Raw genomic sequence first — 16,672 nt, forward strand, 5'->3', positions numbered from 1 at the left:
TCAGTCAATTGTTTGTAATTGTCATTATTGCAAATATATAAAAATCGTCCGATTTAATCGGTATCGACGTTGAAAAATCATAATCGGTCGACGTCTACTTGTTAGAACAATGCCCTGATATAATGATACTATCAAAACTGGTAATGAGGTTTACAGGATATGTCAAGAATTCCTGAATAGAGCCACAGGGATTTGCAATTTGACCTAGTTCACCATCTGCATATTCCAATCAATCACAATAGCATCACAATGCTATTCACACTGTAGGCCTACGTGAGGCTTGGCTATAGAAGTAACAGAATCAAACTGTTGGTCAGTATTCTACCTACTTTATTGTGCTTGGTTACCTACTGATGTTTCTCCCTATTTCAGATGAGGATCCCTTTGAGAAGCTACGGAAGCTGCAGAGGAGGGAAACTTTCACTCTAGTGGTAGCATGAGACGGAGTCTACAACCCACACAAGTGGCTCAGGTAGTGCAGCTCATCCGGGATGGCACATCAATGCGAGCTGTGGCAAGAAGGTTTGCCGTGTCTGTCAGCGTAGTGTCCAGAGCATGGAGGCGCTACCAGGAGACAGGCCAGTACATCAGGAGACGTGGAGGCCGTAGGAGGGCAACAACCCAGCAGCAGGACCGCTACCTCCGCCTTTGTGTACAATTTGGTTTAAATAATGCAAAAACAAAGTGTTGGAGAAGAAAGTAAAAGTGCAATATGTGCCATGTAAAAAAAGCTAATGTTTAAGTTCCTTGCTCAGAACATGAGAACATATGAAAGCTGGTGGTTCCTTTTAACATGAGTCTTCAATATTCCCAGGTAGGAAGTTTTAGGTTGTAGTTATTATAGGACTATTTCTCTTTATACCATTTGTATTTCATATACCTCTGACTATTGTATGTTCTAATATGTACTTTAGTATTGCCAACCTAATCTCGGGAGTTGATAAGCTTGAAGTCATAAACAGCGCAACGCTTGAAGCATTGCGAAGAGCTGCTGGCAAACGCAGGAAAGTGCTGTTTGAATGAATGCTTACGAGCCTGCTGCTGCCTACCACCGCTCAGTCAGACTGATTTGATAGAGCATACTTAATTATAATATAATAACACACAGAAAGAGCCTTAGGTCATTAATATGGTAAAATCGGAAACTATCATTTCGAAAACAAAACGTTTATTCTTTCAGTGAAATACGGAACCGATCTGTATTTTATCTAACGGGTGGCATACATAAGTCTAAATATTGCTGTTACATTGCACAACCTTCAATGTTATGTCAAAATTATGTAAAATTCTGGCAAATTAGTTCGCAACGATCCAGGTCGGCCCAAACTGTTGCATATACCCTGACTCTGCGTGCAATGAACACAAGAGAAGTGAAACAATTTCCCTAGTTAATATTGCCTGCTAACATCAATTTATTTTAACTAAATATGCAGGTTTAAAAAAATATACTTCTGTGTATTGATTTTCAGAAAGGCACTGATGTTTATGGTTAGGTACATTCGTGCAACGATTGTGCTTTTTTCGCAAATGCGCTTTTGTTAAATCATCCCCCGTTTGGCAAAGTTGGCTGTCTTTGTTAGGAAGAAATGGTCTTCACACAGTTCGCAACGAGCCAGGCGGCCCAAACTGCTGCATATACCCTGACCCTATTGCACAGAATGCAAGAGAAGTGACACAATTTCCCTAGTTAAAAGAAATTCATGTTTGCAGGCAATATTAACTAAATATGCAGGTTTAAAAATATATACTTGTGTATTGATTTTAAAAAGGGCGTTGATGTTTATGGTTAGGTACACATTGGTGAAATTAGTGCTTTTTTTCGCGAATGCGCTTGTTAAATCACCCATTTGGCGAAGTAGGCTGTGATTCAATGATAAATTAACAGGCACCGCATTGATTATATGCAACGCAGGACAAGCTAGATAAACTAGTAATATCATCAACCATGTGTAGTTAACTAGTGATTATGTTAAGATTGATTGTTTTTATAAGATAAGTTTAATGCTAGCTAGCACCTTACCTTGGCTCCTTGCTGCACTCGCATAACAGGCCTGCCACGCAGTCTCCTCGTGGAGTGCAATGTAATCGGCGTCCAAAATTGCCGATTACCGATTGTTATGAAAACTTGAAATCAGCCCTAATTAAAAATCGGCCATCCCGATTAATCGGTCGACCTCTACTAACAAGCATTGCTAACTGTGAGACACATACCATGGTTCTCTGCGGTCTCTGCGTCGCTGTCAGGGCCTCTGTTAAAGCAGTCCTGCAGCAGAGTCTCCAGGGTGGAGTAGCCTGTCCCAGCCCTGCGTATCCTCTCCAGTATAGTCCTCTCTACCAGGGCAGGCTCCAGACCCATCTCTACCGCCCTCTGGGCCATGGCTGACCTCAGCACCTCTGCACAGAGAGATGGAGGACATTGAGCCTGTTCTAGTCTGTGTCGGAAATAGCACCCTACACTATATACACGTAGAGTGCCTTCAGAAAATATTCAGACTTTTTGCACATTTTGTTAGGTTACAGCCTTATTCTAAAATGGATTAAATTGTCCGTCCCCCCCCCCCGCCCCAATCTACACACAAAACCACATCATTTCAAAGCAAAAAAGGGTTTAGAAATGTTTGCTAATTTACTTTTTAAAAATGGAAGAAAAAAAATAAATCTAATTGACAGTCTCAAGTCAAAAATTGACACCTTGTCATTCAAGGGTTTCTTTATTTGTACATTGTAGAATAATAGTGAATACATCAAAACTATGAAATAACACATGGAATCATGTAACCAAAAAAAGTGTTAAATCAAAATATATTTGAAATTCTTCAAATAGCCACCCTTTGCCTCGATGACAGCTCTGCACATTCTTGGCATTCTCTCAACCAGCTTCACCTGGAATGCTTTTCCAGCAGTCTTGACGGAGTTCCTACATATGCTGAGCACTTGTTGGCTGCTTTTCCTTCACTCTGTGGTCCAACTCATCCCAATTGGGTTGAGGTCGGGTGATTGTAGAGGCCAGGTCATCTTATGCAGAACTCCATCACTCTCCTTGCTGGTCAAATAGCCCTTACACAGCCTGGAGGTGTTTTGGGTCATTGTCCTGTTGAAAAACAAATGATAGTCCCACTAAGTGCAAACCAGATGGGATGGCGTATCGCACCTACTCTGCGTCTTAAAGACACGGCAGTTGGAACCAAAAATCTCACATTTTCCACCGGTCTTATGTCCATTGCTCGTGTTTCTTGGCCCAAGCAAGTCTCTTCTTCTTTTTGGTGTCCTTTAGTAGTGGTTTCTTTGCAGCAATTTGACCATGAAGGCCTGATTCACGCAGTCTCCTCTGACCAGTTGATGTTGAGATGTGTCTGTTACTTGAGCTCTGCGAAGCATTGCAATTATTTGCACTGCAATTTTTGAGGCTGGTAAATCTAATGAACGTATCCTCTGCAGCAGAGGTAACTCTGGGTCTTCCATTCCTGTGGCGGTCCTCCTGAGAGCCAGTTTCATCATAGCGCTTGATGGTTTTTGCGACTGCCTTGTCTGACCATGTCTTAAAGTAGTGATGGACTGTCGTGTCTTTGCTTATTTGAGCTGTTCTTGCCATCGCCTTTTTGGTAAAAGACCAAATCCATATTATCTTCTGTATACCACCCCTACCTTGTCACAAGACAACTGATTGGCTCAAACGCATTAAGAAGGATAGAAATTCTACAAATTAACAAGGCACACCTCTTAATTGCAATGCATTCCAGGTGGCTACCTCATGAAGCTAGTTGAGAGAATACCAAGAGTGTGCAAAGCTGAAAAGCCAAAGGGTGGCTACTTTGAAGAATCTCAAATATAAAATATATTTTGATTTGTTTAACACTTTTTTGGTTACTACATGAGTCCATGTGTTATTTCATAGTTTAAGTATTCACTATTATTCTACAATGTAGAAAACAGTAAAAATAAACTCTGGTGTGTGCAAACTTGACTGGTATTGTAAATATTCAGACCATTTACTCACTACTTTGTTGAAGCACCTTTGGCAACGATTAAATCCTTGAGTTTTCTTGGGTATGATGCTACAAGCTTGGCACAACTGTATTTGGGGAGTTTATGCCATTCTTCTCTGCAGATCCTCAAGCTTTGTCAGGTTGGATGTGGAACATTGCTGTACAGCTATTTTCAGGTCTCTCCAGAGATGTTTGATCAGGTTCAAGTCCTGGCTCTAGCTGGGCCACTCAAGGACATTCAGAGACTTGTCCCAAAGCCACTCCTGCCTTGTCTTGGCTGTGTGCTTAGGGTTGTTGTCCTGTTGGAAGGTGAACCTTCGCACCAGACTGAGGTCCTGAGTGCTCTGGAGCAGGTTTTCATCAAGGATGTCTGTATTTTTCTCCACTCATCTGTCCCTCGATCCTGACTAGTCTCCCTGCCACTGAAAAACATCGCCACAACATGATGCTGCCACCACCATGCTTCACCATAGGGATGGTGCCAGGTTTCCTCCAGATGTGACGCTTGGCATTCAGGCCAAAGAGTTCAATTTTGGTTTCATCAGACCAGAGAACCTTGTTTCTCATGGTCTGAGAGTCTTTAGGTGGCTTTTGGCAAACTCCAAGCGGGCTGTCATGTGCCTTTTACTGAAGAGTCGCTTCAGTCTGGTCACTAACATAAAGGCCTGATTGGTGGTGTGCTGCAGAGAGGGTTGTTCTTCTGGAAGGTTCTCCCATCTCCACAGAGAAACTCTAGAGCTCTGTCAGAGTGACCATCGGGTTCTTGGTCAGCCGCCCTGACCAAAACCCCCCCTCGATCACTCAGTTTGGCCAGTTGGCCAGCTCTAGGAAGAGTCTTGGTGGTTCCAAATTTCTTCCATTTAAGAATGGGTAATTTTTGGGGGGACTCTTCCCCAGATCTGTGCGTCGGCACAATCCTGTCTCGGAGCGCTACGGACAATTCCTTCGACTGCATGGCTTGGTTTTCGCTCTGAGATGCACTGTCAACTGTGGGACCTTACACAGACAAATCATGTCCAATCAAATGAATTTACCACAGGTGGACTCCAATCAAGTTGTAGAAACCTCTCAAGGATGATCAATGGTAACAGGATGCACCGGAGCTCAAATTCGAGTCTCAAAGCAAAGGGTCTGAATACTTAAGTAAATAAGGTATGTTTATGTTTTAATACGTTTGCAAACATTTCTAAAACAGTTTTCGCTTTGTCATTATGGGGTACTGTGCAGATTGCTGAGGGATTTTATTTATTTAATCAATTTTAAAATAAGGCTGTAACCTAACAAAATGTGGAAAAAGTCAAGGGGTCTAAATACTTTCCGAAGGCACTGTATGTACACCCCCCCCTTTTGTCTAGTTCCAAAACTAATATATAAAAAGTGAAAGGGGTACAACTTCACAAAAAATTTCATTTAAAAAAAAAATATATGTAATACCTGTTCCGTGACTTGAACATCCATTCAGGTGACTTGAAGCCTGGAAAAATCAATAGAAAGAAGGAATTTGATATGGTAGGAGTCATGTAAGGATGGGTACAGTTTAATATGTTTCATCGCAGGTTTAGGGGTTAGAGGTCAGGGTTAGGGGGATGAAGTCTTTGAGACTTACAGCATTGTTCCAGTCAGGACCTTGTAGCTGAACGCTGCTGACGAACTCCTGTCCTTTCTCTGCCAGTAGAAAACTACACCTGGATTAAAACACGACACTCAACGTTAGTGATGTGCATATGGTTGTTTACTTTCTACTGAGTGTGAGTGACATGTGTGTTTTTACCCCGGATAGTGTTTGGCGTGCTCCTCCCAGGGATTCTCGTCCGGCTGCCAGCCCTTCAGACCTCCACCACAGCAGAAACACACCACACGGTCTGGAGCTCCTGCACCAACACACAAAAACACACACTTGGGTTAAGATCAACCCAGACACACACACACACTGGTTAGGATACGTCCCTGGTCCCCTCTATGTCCCCTCCTCCCAGGCCCTTTTACCATTGAGAAGCAGGTAACTGTAATAATACATTTTGAATTGTATTTGTTAAGTTACTTTTCTCACAGCCAAAGCTCTAGTCTACCCCACTCCCAGGTCTCACCTGTGTTGTAGAAGCCTGCTCTGGCCAGCCTCTCGTGGTCAATAGTGTGCTGGATTCCTGCAAAGCTGCCTAGCCTCTCCTCAAAGCTCTGCATGGGGACCCGAGGACCCGGGCGTGGCCTGGTCTCCCCTACATCCCCCTCTCTCCCCGCCTGAGAGGGGAGGTTCCCCACATCATGCCCCAGTATGAAGAAGCAGTAGGGGAAGTGTTTGGAGTGCTCCCCCCATGCCGTGTCCCCAGGCTGCCAGCCCCCCAGCATCCCTCCACAGCAGAAGCACTGCACCCGGTCGCTCGACCCCATATAAAAGAGCCCTGCCTGGGCCAGCTCTCTAGGCTGGACCGGGGATGTGGAGGGCCACGGGCCTAAGGTGTTGAACCGGGAGTCTTCGCTGACCATGTGCGGGACCATGGGGTAGGTGGACTCATCCACCACTTCTCCCGTTCTCAGGCGGAACTCCATGTCCTCAGCGTCTTCGTTGTAGTGGGCTTCGTTGGTCAGCATGGCACCTTGAAGAGAGTTAACCCTGGATCGATGGGTGCAGCTCAGGAACTTACAGGTGGGGGAGACCTGAAACATTACAACAGTAGTATGATCATATGGTAGAAACAGGAGATAATACTTTTTTATTTTAATTAACTACAACACAGGTGAGACCTGGGAGTGGGGTAGACGAAATGTAAAAAAATATATATAAAAAATAAATGTTTTGCACACGTTTTGCACCCTTCTCATGCTCACCTCCGCGTGCCTCTCCGCGGGTGCGTCCCCTCCACACCAGTTCTCTACAGTCTTGTGGCAGCTGAAGCAGCGCACCTTGTCAGCCTGTCCCGTGAAGTAGAACCCAGCGCGGGCCAACCTCTCCGCTGACACCTGCTGGGCCAGGAGGGAACCCCGGAACGAGTCCAGCCGCATGTCCATCATGGACCAGTCTACTGCGTGGTCTGACTCCAGATCACTGTCTCTCCCGGGGCCTGACATCACGACACAGGGACAGGGCTGCCTGAGATGGATGGGCTGGGGGGAACAAACAACAAAGTCATTTCCACCATGAAAATGCATAAGTTTGACAATAGAGAGCATTGTATTTCCTAAAGTGGCACTAGATGGCAATATGCACATTGCTATGGATATTGGGATGCTGTGCCTTTAAGACAGGAAAGAGTGTGTGGTCACATGGAGGCGTTCGCTGTTACATGTGAGGGGTGGGGAGGCAGGCTCTTTAAGATATGCTCTCACACTACCGGGCCGCCCTGCTCACCACAGGAATACAGAGAAATAAACAACGACCCACACAGCCCAATGTAATCAACACTTATTATTTTAGATTTCCTTTATATCCGATGTTCTGCTCTTTAAAACAAAGCTCAGCATTTTGTAGAAAAGGAGTTACATAACGCCTACTTTGCGATGTGAATCAATCAGCCCTCTCTGAGTAGTGTGTTGCAACACGATCAGTACCCAGCCTTATCAATGTTACGGTACTAACACACCACAAATCACCAACAGGGAGGATGAGGAACCGGTCAGTTAGAACAATCAGCTATTTCACCTCAGGCTGTATTCACCAATCAAATATTATCCAATCCCATCACTATTTCTTCTGTCAACATTAATGCAATCAATTACATACAGTACCTCGTTGCCATGCCTTGTGTTAGGCTAGATGAATTGGCTATAGCAGTAACAGACAGGCACCCAGGCTACCATCCATAGAATTACCATTTATATGGAATAGAATTAGGCTACAGTCTATGCTAGCAAACAACCAACCAATATTGGTTATGTTGGTTGTAATACTTTGTACACCAGCCATTCCCATTGCAGCAAGTAAGGCTTGCTTCAGAATGAAAAATGCAAGTAGACTGGAAGTTGTCATGGTTTCATAGGCAGCACTCTCACACTATAATGAAACTGTCCCTTGACAGATTGCTGTGAAAACAGACATGTAGATGACTAAATAGACGTGATGATGATGTCCAAGGAAAGTTTGCTGTATCCACTCGTCCCCATGCTCTCTCTGACAGCTCCAAAAGGCATCATGTGGATGCCGTCATCATCACAGGGCCTGGAGTATAACATATTCTTGACTCTGAACTGGCTATGTGTTCATGATTGTATAACTAGGACTACACTGCAGCACTTGTCTTTGTGGCTGAGGCCCATCTGTTACTGACCAGAGCTGAGCCTTAATCCCAATGCACAGGAAGGACATGTGGATGGATAGATGGCACTTGGTCGAATGACAGCAATAACCTGATCATACATGTATGCAAAGCGTATGTCAAGGGTTCTGGGAGACCTTTTCGGCACAGTAGCGCCGTGTCCGCGGTTCAAACTCCACTCGGACTAAATGTTCCCACTCAATGCAACAGTCAGACGGACACGTGGGGGGGTGAGGTCTATTGGCCGGCCATGTACATTCTGGAAAGTTCACAAGCTCTTGTTTGTGTCTATAGCAAGACAAAAGTCCCAAACATAAACATAGGTTGACGTGAATCGCAATGTGCTGCCGATTGACCTGTCTGAGAGTTGGCACAGTTGAGTACGCACTCTCAGGGATTACATTCTTCCAATGTTAAGTATGACATAGTTAAATAAAACACAAGCAACGTTTCGTGTAATAACGAAAACTAACAAGGCAAACATTATCTGTCTATAGTGCACTGATCAGTCGACATTTAGCTGGTTCGCCATAGACAGTAACGTAGTACAACAGACGAGCCGTCAACCATAACAGTTGAAAATACATCGCAAAGACATAACCAATACGCATACCTTGGAAAAGCTTGGATGTCAATTTGTGCCTGTGAGGTCTTGGATGATGCCTGTCTCCTTTCCAAATAAGACAGATCACCAGTATTTTTAACCAGACTATTTGACCCTGGTTTCGGGAAGTAAGTTCAGCGTTGGTGTTGTTCTGCGCACCACTACAGGCGCAGCCCACCTGACCACCATAGCGGAAATGTATTGTTTATGACGTAGAAAAAAAGGGAAGGTATGGCATATATGTTTGTGACAATAAATAAGCAAGGAGATAGACCAGATGCTTTTCAACTTTCTGTGGAGAAACCGTACCCATTACATTAGGAAAACTGTTGTAATGAACACTTATGAGAATGGTGGGCTGAACTTTCTGTACTTTACTACCTTATTTAATATTACTTTTAAGATCAATTGGATAAAAGAATTCCTAAGAAGACCCACTTACAGTGGGGCAAAAAAGTATTTAGTCAGCCACCAATTGTGCAAGTTCTCCCACTTAAAAAGATGAGAGAGGCCTGTAATTTTCATCATAGGTACACTTCAACTATGACAGACAAAATGAGAAAAAAAAATCCAGAAAATCACATTGTAGGATTTTTTATGAATTTATTTGCAAATTATGGTGGAAAATAAGTATTTGGTCACCTACAAGCAAGAAAGATTTCTGGCTCTCACAGACCTGTAACTTCTTCTTTAAGAGGCTCCTCTGTCCTCCACTCCTTACCTGTATTAATGGCACCTGTTTGAACTTGTTATCAGTATAAAAGACACCTGTCCACAACCTCAAACAGTCACACTCCAAACTCCACCTGTCTCTTATACACATCTAGATGTGTATAAGAGACAGCGCAAGATCTCACCCCGTGGGGTCAAAATGATCACAAGAACGGTGAGCAAAAATCCCAGAACCACACGGGGGGGCCTGGTGAATGACCTGCAGAGAGCTGGGACCAAAGTAACAAAGCCTACCATCAGTAACACACTACGCCGCCAGGGACTCAAATCCTGCAGTGCCAGACGTGTCCCCCTGCTTAAGCCAGTACATGTCCAGGCCCGTCTGAAGTTTGCTAGAGAGCATTTGGATGATCCAGAAGAAGATTGGGAGAATGTCATATGGTCAGATGAAACCAAAATATAACTTTTTGGTAAAAACTCAACTCGTCGTGTTTGGAGGACAAAGAATGCTGAGTTGCATCCAAAGAACACCATACCTACTGTGAAGCATGGGGGTGGAAACATCATGCTTTGGGGCTGTTTTTCTGCAAAGGGACCAGGACGACTGATCCGTGTAAAGGAAAGAATGAATGGGGCCATGTATCGTGAGATTTTGAGTGAAAACCTCCTTCCATCAGCAAGGGCATTGAAGATGAAACGTGGCTGGGTCTTTCAGCATGACAATGATCCCAAACACACCGCCCGGGCAACGAAGGAGTGGCTTCGTAAGAAGCATTTCAAGGTCCTGGAGTGGCCTAGCCAGTCTCCAGATCTCAACCCCATAGAAAATCTTTGGAGGGAGTTGAAAGTCCGTGTTGCCCAGCAACAGCCCCAAAACATCACTGCTCTAGAGGAGATCTGCATGGAGGAACGGGCCAAAATACCAGCAACAGTGTGTGAAAACCTTGTGAAGACTTACAGAAAACGTTTGACCTCTGTCATTGCCAACAAAGGGTATATAACAAAGTATTGAGAAACTTTTGTTATTGACCAAATACTTATTTTCCACCATAATTTGCAAATACATTTATGAAAAATCCTACAATGTGATTTTCTGTTTGTTTTTTTTCTCATTTTGTCTGTCATAGTTGAAGTGTACCTATGATTAAAATTACAGGCTGACTAAATACTTTTTTGCCCCACTGTATATCTGGAATTTTATTCCTCATGTCTTCTCTACTTTTGGTGGCCTTAACTTCATGTTTAGCAATTATAATATTTACAAAGTTCCAGTGAAACTTTCTGCTTTTCATCAGCAGGTTTTCTTGTCATGGTCCTTAATTTATAAACACAATTTTTCTCCACACAGATATTATATATGGAATAATTGGGATATATTGTATAAAAATAATTCTTTGTTTTTAGAATATTGGTTCCGAAATAATATTCTATTGGTGAGCCAACTGGTAAATGCAGAGGGTCTTTTACTCAGTTATGAATTCTTATCTCTTTACAAGGTCCCTGTAACACCTAAAGATTTTGCAATTGTTTTAGATGCCATTCCCTCAGGTGTTGCTCTATTATTCAGGAACGTGTCAAGACCTGACCCTCAGAGCCTACCTTCTATTAACCCTGTTGACTCATCAGTAGGAAAATTTGTTTCTCTTTTGGTCCATTCAACAACAGAGCGATACGAACCTTACTTCAGCAGGATGTTGCATACCTTATGTCATGCCTTATTGGAACGGTTTGATTGATAATATCTGTTGGAAAAAAGTTTTGATGTTGCCACACACATACCTGCTTGTTAACAAAATTGAGGAAGTTTCCTTTAAAATTATTCATAAATATTATCCTGCCAACCATTATATGAAGAAGTTTAAGGAAAACATCAACTCAAATTGCTCCTTTTATAATGACCACCCAGAAACAGTGTTGCATCTTTTTTGGCATTGTATTCATGTAAGAAAACTGTGGCAAGACATCAGTAGATTTATAATTGAACACTTGTATGAAGGTCTTACACTATTGTGGAGAGATGTACTGCTTGGATTCTTTACCTACGATAGGAATAAGCTGAAACATTTTTATGTAATTCATTTCATAATTTTTTTGGCCAAATTTCATATTCACAATTGTAAATTTAGAAGAAAAAAAATAATAAAATCTTACCCTACAAAAAGAAATTGAACTGTATTTTAGGACAATTAAATACTCTACTAACAAAAAAGCTGTTTGAATTATAAGTGTACCTATGTCCCTTAAGGTCCTTGTGTAAGGTGATATTGTACCCCCTAGCTCAATTGTCCATAGTATATAATCTATATATACATGTGTTCCCTCATGTACTCTCTGTATTGATTTGTTGTTAATAAAAAATAACATTTAAATAAGTATGTGTGTGACAAGGCCAAGATTGCGGCTTGACCTCATGCTTTTTATTATTTTTTACCGAGCTCCGCACCAAACTTCAGAAAGATTGTGAAAAAAAACAAGTTTACAGCCATTACTATTTTTATTTGTTGAATATATAAGAATTTTCCTGCGACTGGAATAATAATTGGATAATTTATTTCGGGCATGTTCATGCGAAGTCGTGACAAAAAAAGAAAGGAAGAAGCTAGCCGTTCTATTGCTAAGCAACAAGAGAGGAACGTGCTTATAGACAACTGCCATAACTACGCTTGCCCTATGGATAACCTCATGCTGTTGAAGATGACGAGTTCCCCTCTTTACCGGTTACTCCGTGCAAACCTCCACCCTGCAAAAAACCCAACATGAACTCTGACATCGTGGCTACCCTCTCCTTACTCATCAACTCCAAGTCTGACGCCATTGAGGAAATAGTAGGCGCGAACACCATGGTAATCGAAGGCTTGAAAAAGACTGTGAAGTGTGCATGTAGTGAAATCAAGGATATGAAAATGAGTGACTAAAGTTGAAAAAGTGTGGAAAAGGTGGAACAGAATAACAATGTATACCACAGATCTCTCACTGATCTGGAGCAATACACAACAAGATGGAACCAGAGACTTCTGCGTGCCAGAGGTGGAGGATGTGCGACGAGAGGCTATCCGCATCTGCCAAGAAGTTATGTCTGCATAGAATGACAAATGTTGGTGTTACGGATACAAGTATCCTGTGTGTATCCTGTGTGTATCCTGTGTGTATCCTGTGTGTATCCTGTGTGTATCCTGTGTGTATCCTGTGTGTATCCTGTGTGTATCCTGTGTGTATTATTGCTCTCCTTCTCCCCTACTGACAGGTAACAATCATCATTCCCCAATCAGTCATCAATCAGTCGCTAATCGGAAGACACCTGCTCCTTTTCTCCTACCCAATCACAGTCCCTTTCCCTTGGTTTAAAAACCCTGTCAGTTGTGTTCTCTACAGCTCAATCTCTCTGTAAATGCCATATGTCTGTAGATCCATTGTGTGGTTTTGCATCTACATGTCACTTTGTCCCCACCTGTGAGTATTGGTTATGGTGTTTGAGTGTTTGTTTGATGGTGGGAAAAAGGGGGTAACCAGACAGTTCGCCCATGGGCATACACTACCCGTAGGTAAACTTTGTTAAAAACACTAGTTAGAACTGGGCGGACCACCCACTGTATTTTTGGTTAGTTAGCTGTTGGTGAAGTACGCTAGTCTAACTTAGGGGTATTTTTTAATACTTATTATTTCTTTCCTTGGGTCCAGCTCAGCCCCTTTTTCCTGCCCCCCTTTACTGTTTGTTTAGAAATAAACCCTGAGTGTTTGACGGTAATTAAGTTGTCTGTGTTATTTCGTTCTCACCGTTACTTTGTCACTGTTATAATTTGCGTGAGTTGTGTTACGGTTCCCATTACCATCCCCCCTAGATTGTCGGGCCAAAGGGATTCGTAACAGTTGGTGATACCATCGACGTTGTGCATCGCCTCGGCAAAAAGCAACAGCAAAACGATTCAAGACCAAGGGGTATCGTCATCCTCTTCACTAACAGATTCTACAGGGATGCTATCTGGAATGCTGCTATGAAGAACACGTTCCTTCAGAGCCATGGTATGCGTTTCGCCGAGCATCTCAGCCCGGAGGACATAGAAAGAAGGAACAAGTTGTGGCCAACGATCAAGAAAGCACGAAATGAGGGTAAGGCTTCGTCGGAGGACGAGGCTTCATCAACGGTTCGGAAATTCATATTCCTCCCTAGAATCTCACCAGAAGGAACAGATTGATGGTTTCAGCCATGGTATTTTCATTTTCCTTGTACTGATTTAATGTTACCAAACAAGCCCCAGGTGACAAATTTTTCGGAATACTCAGGTACCTCAATAATTTATTAGCTTGTTCTTGTATGACCAGACCAGAAGAAGGCCTATTTGGTTACAAACTCACGAAGAAGACTGAAAGTTGTATTTATTTTTTTATTCATTCTGTTTTAAAGGGGCATACAGGTCTGCTCTGACTTTACACGGTTATTGTTCTATTTAGTTGTTAATACTTATTTCCAAGTGAAAAAGGTCCTAGGAACATGTATATGTAAAACATGTTTTATTCTTTATTTTTTTATGATCAGTTATCATATGCACTTAAAATAGTAGGTACCTTTTAAAAAATATATATATATATTTTATTTTTATTTCTCAGAATAGTCCCTGATTACACTAGAGGGGTTTTAGTATCTCTTACTTCAGAGAACCCTTGGTTTGGTCTTGAACAATTTTCAGTTGAGTTCAATTTCAAAAGCCGAATAACAACTAGCTCAGAGTTTATGGTTTAAGCTTTAAGTTGACCTAAATGGTGCAGATCTCGGTTCCTTATCGTTTACGTTCACTGCTTCGACGTTATTGACTCATCCTGCAGTTTATACTTTTATATTATATTTGTTGTTTTGTCTTTGTCTATAGTTTCTCTTAATGCTAGGGGGTTACGGAACAATGTGAAGCGCAAGGCTGTATTTTTATTTGCTAAACAATTTAGAACAGATTTTAGCTTTTTTCAAGTCTCACTCAATTTCTGCTGATGTCAACTTCTGGAGGTTAGTGGGGCAACGATATTTGGCTTTCCCATGGATCTGAACGCTCCGCTGGTGTCACTACAATGAAATATCTTTGGCGGTAATATTCTACACTCCGAATGTGACCCCTTTCGTCACCTTGTCTTGTGATCAGTTACAATGACATTACTTTCATTACTGTAAACTTCTACGGGTACAACACCAAACAGGAGAATGATGAGTTGCTTGAATCTATAGAGAAACATATACTTAATTGATTATCTACATGTCCCAATTCATTATTTATTGATAGGAAGGGACTTTAACATGACTATAGATAATTCAACTGATAGACGGCCCCCAGGTAGTCCAACCAGTCAGAATTTGGGTTTAATACTTTTTATGGAAAAGTTTGATCTTACTGATATATGGAGAGAGGTTTCCGGCCGACAGATCGTTCACTTGGAGTAACAAAACAGGTTCCAGACAATCCAGAATAGATTTTTACAAATATTTGTGCTACTCCCCTCACAGACAATAGGGCCATTTACATTGATATCAAAATATTTACCCCTGATACTAACCTTGGTAGCACATCCTACTGGAAGTTAAATAGCTCATTATTAAATAATGATATAGTTAAGTTTGAGGTTAAAGATCTGCTCTCACACTCTTGGGAAAGGGCTTGTGAAGAAAAATCTTACCGCAAGAACTGGGAGCTGTTTAAATTTGAGATGTCCAAATACCTTAAATCTGGTAGTAATCTTGCTGACCAGAAGAGCTGGTCTCTCAGATCATTAAGATAACTTCTCTTTCTCAGAGGTCCCCAGCCGTCCTGTCAGATCATTAAGATAACTTCTCTTTCTCAGAGGTCCCCAGCCGTCCTGTCAGATCATTAAGATAACTTCTCTTTCTCAGAGGTCCCCAGCCGTCCTGTCAGATCATTAAGATAACTTCCCTTTCTCAGAGGTCCTGTCGCGGTAGGGGATTTTGCTATAAGACCATTGAGGTACCCCCGTCGAGAGTGACACAATTCGTCTCACTCAAGTTCTTATGTCACCCGGCTAACAGGTGACTCACAGGTCCGCCAGACTGACCTGGTTATGTATCCTGCCCTTTATTCGGAGATTAGCCTTATTGTGGTGCCGTCAGGCATTTTTCGGGATCTTAGTCAGACTTAAAGTACCTTGTCATTTTACTTTCACTTTCCCTTTGTATGCTCTTATATCTAGGCTCACGCAAGCTATGACTTAGTTACGATTTACAGTCTATGTCCATCGACTAATACTACTTGAATATTAATATAGAGGATACATGTTAAAATAAAATGATTATTCTGTCCACACCATTATATTGTCTTTAGTGTAGAAACTAGACTTATTTCCCTAGATTTGGGAGTGTCAGGCGTTTGCTCCCATAGGGCTTTAGATCTAGTTTCTACTTTTTATTCAATGTTTGCAAATCACACAGTTATACCCGTCATTACAGTTTCTTTACGTCCTTTCAATAAAACATAAATAATCATCAAAAACACTTGAACTCTCAATGCCTTATCTATGTATTACAACAAGCAGTTAATTACCTTAATGTAGGTCGACATGGTTGGTTCCCAGAGAGTATGTTCTTCAACTCACAATTGCTCTACCGGTATAGCCAATCACGTCAGTATCTGTTCCTCCTGCTAGAAGTTGTACCATGACCTTTTTCTTTTTTGTATATTTGTTCTGATTCAGCCCAGCCTCACATTCAATTCGCGCATATATGTACAAAATGTATTTCAGCAGATTTCGTGCGTTTTTGTGCATTTTTGGGGTGGTTCAATTCGTTTGAAAATACACGAATTTCTGTGCTACTTAATTCGTGCAAAAATACACGAATTTCTGTGCTACTTAATTCGTGCGAAAAGACACGAATTTAACCAGTAGGGACGACACACAAGCCGTTGCAACAACCATAGACGCGATCGCCTGTATTCATTTATTTTACGTTATGAATATATAGATATTTTGTATTTTTTTAACCATTTAACCATAAGAGGTTATATATATATTGTCTTTATTTAATCCCTATTAAAACAGTTGTGTTTTATGCCTATATGTACTGTTTTCGATTTTTCTGAACAGACTTTTCAGGATAGAATGAATGTAAGCAATGCATGATGGTTAATGGTGTTTATTCGGTTGTAGTTCCATGTATTTCTTAAAAA

At 41.8% G+C, this 16,672-nt stretch overlaps 1 protein-coding gene across 2 annotated transcripts; it reads right to left on the reverse strand.

Moving 5' to 3' along the window:
* Positions 1–434: 434 nt before the first annotated feature.
* LOC112072521 (E3 ubiquitin-protein ligase XIAP) lies at positions 435–16,179 on the reverse strand. 2 transcript variants are annotated; one of them, XM_024139924.2, is made up of 7 exons: positions 16,049–16,179; positions 6,813–7,088; positions 6,074–6,641; positions 5,758–5,857; positions 5,593–5,671; positions 5,421–5,460; positions 435–2,394 (listed from the first exon to the last, which is right to left on the reverse strand). In XM_024139924.2, the coding sequence occupies exons 1-7, from the start codon at positions 16,064–16,066 to the stop codon at positions 2,180–2,182; spliced, it is 1,296 nt and encodes a 431-aa protein (XP_023995692.2). In that variant the 5' UTR covers positions 16,067–16,179; the 3' UTR covers positions 435–2,179. The 2 variants fall into 2 exon arrangements, with proteins under 2 accessions (XP_023995692.2, XP_023995693.2); XM_024139925.2 differs by lacking the exon at positions 16,049–16,179 and adding an exon at positions 8,850–9,021 and having other exon boundaries at positions 436–2,394.
* Between the last annotated feature and the right edge of the window lie 493 nt (positions 16,180–16,672).

Source organism: Salvelinus sp. IW2-2015, unplaced genomic scaffold (genome assembly GCF_002910315.2).
Source record: "Salvelinus sp. IW2-2015 unplaced genomic scaffold, ASM291031v2 Un_scaffold1950, whole genome shotgun sequence".
NCBI classification, from domain to species: domain Eukaryota; kingdom Metazoa; phylum Chordata; class Actinopteri; order Salmoniformes; family Salmonidae; genus Salvelinus; species Salvelinus sp. IW2-2015.

Coding starts and splice junctions, on each gene's coding strand:
- LOC112072521 (XM_024139924.2), bottom strand. Junction 6,642..6,812: donor CCGCGGAGAGGCACGCGGAG/GTGAGCATGAGA, acceptor GTAATGTTTCAG/GTCTCCCCCACCTGTAAGTT. Junction 5,858..6,073: donor AGCAGGCTTCTACAACACAG/GTGAGACCTGGG, acceptor GTGTTGGTGCAG/GAGCTCCAGACCGTGTGGTG.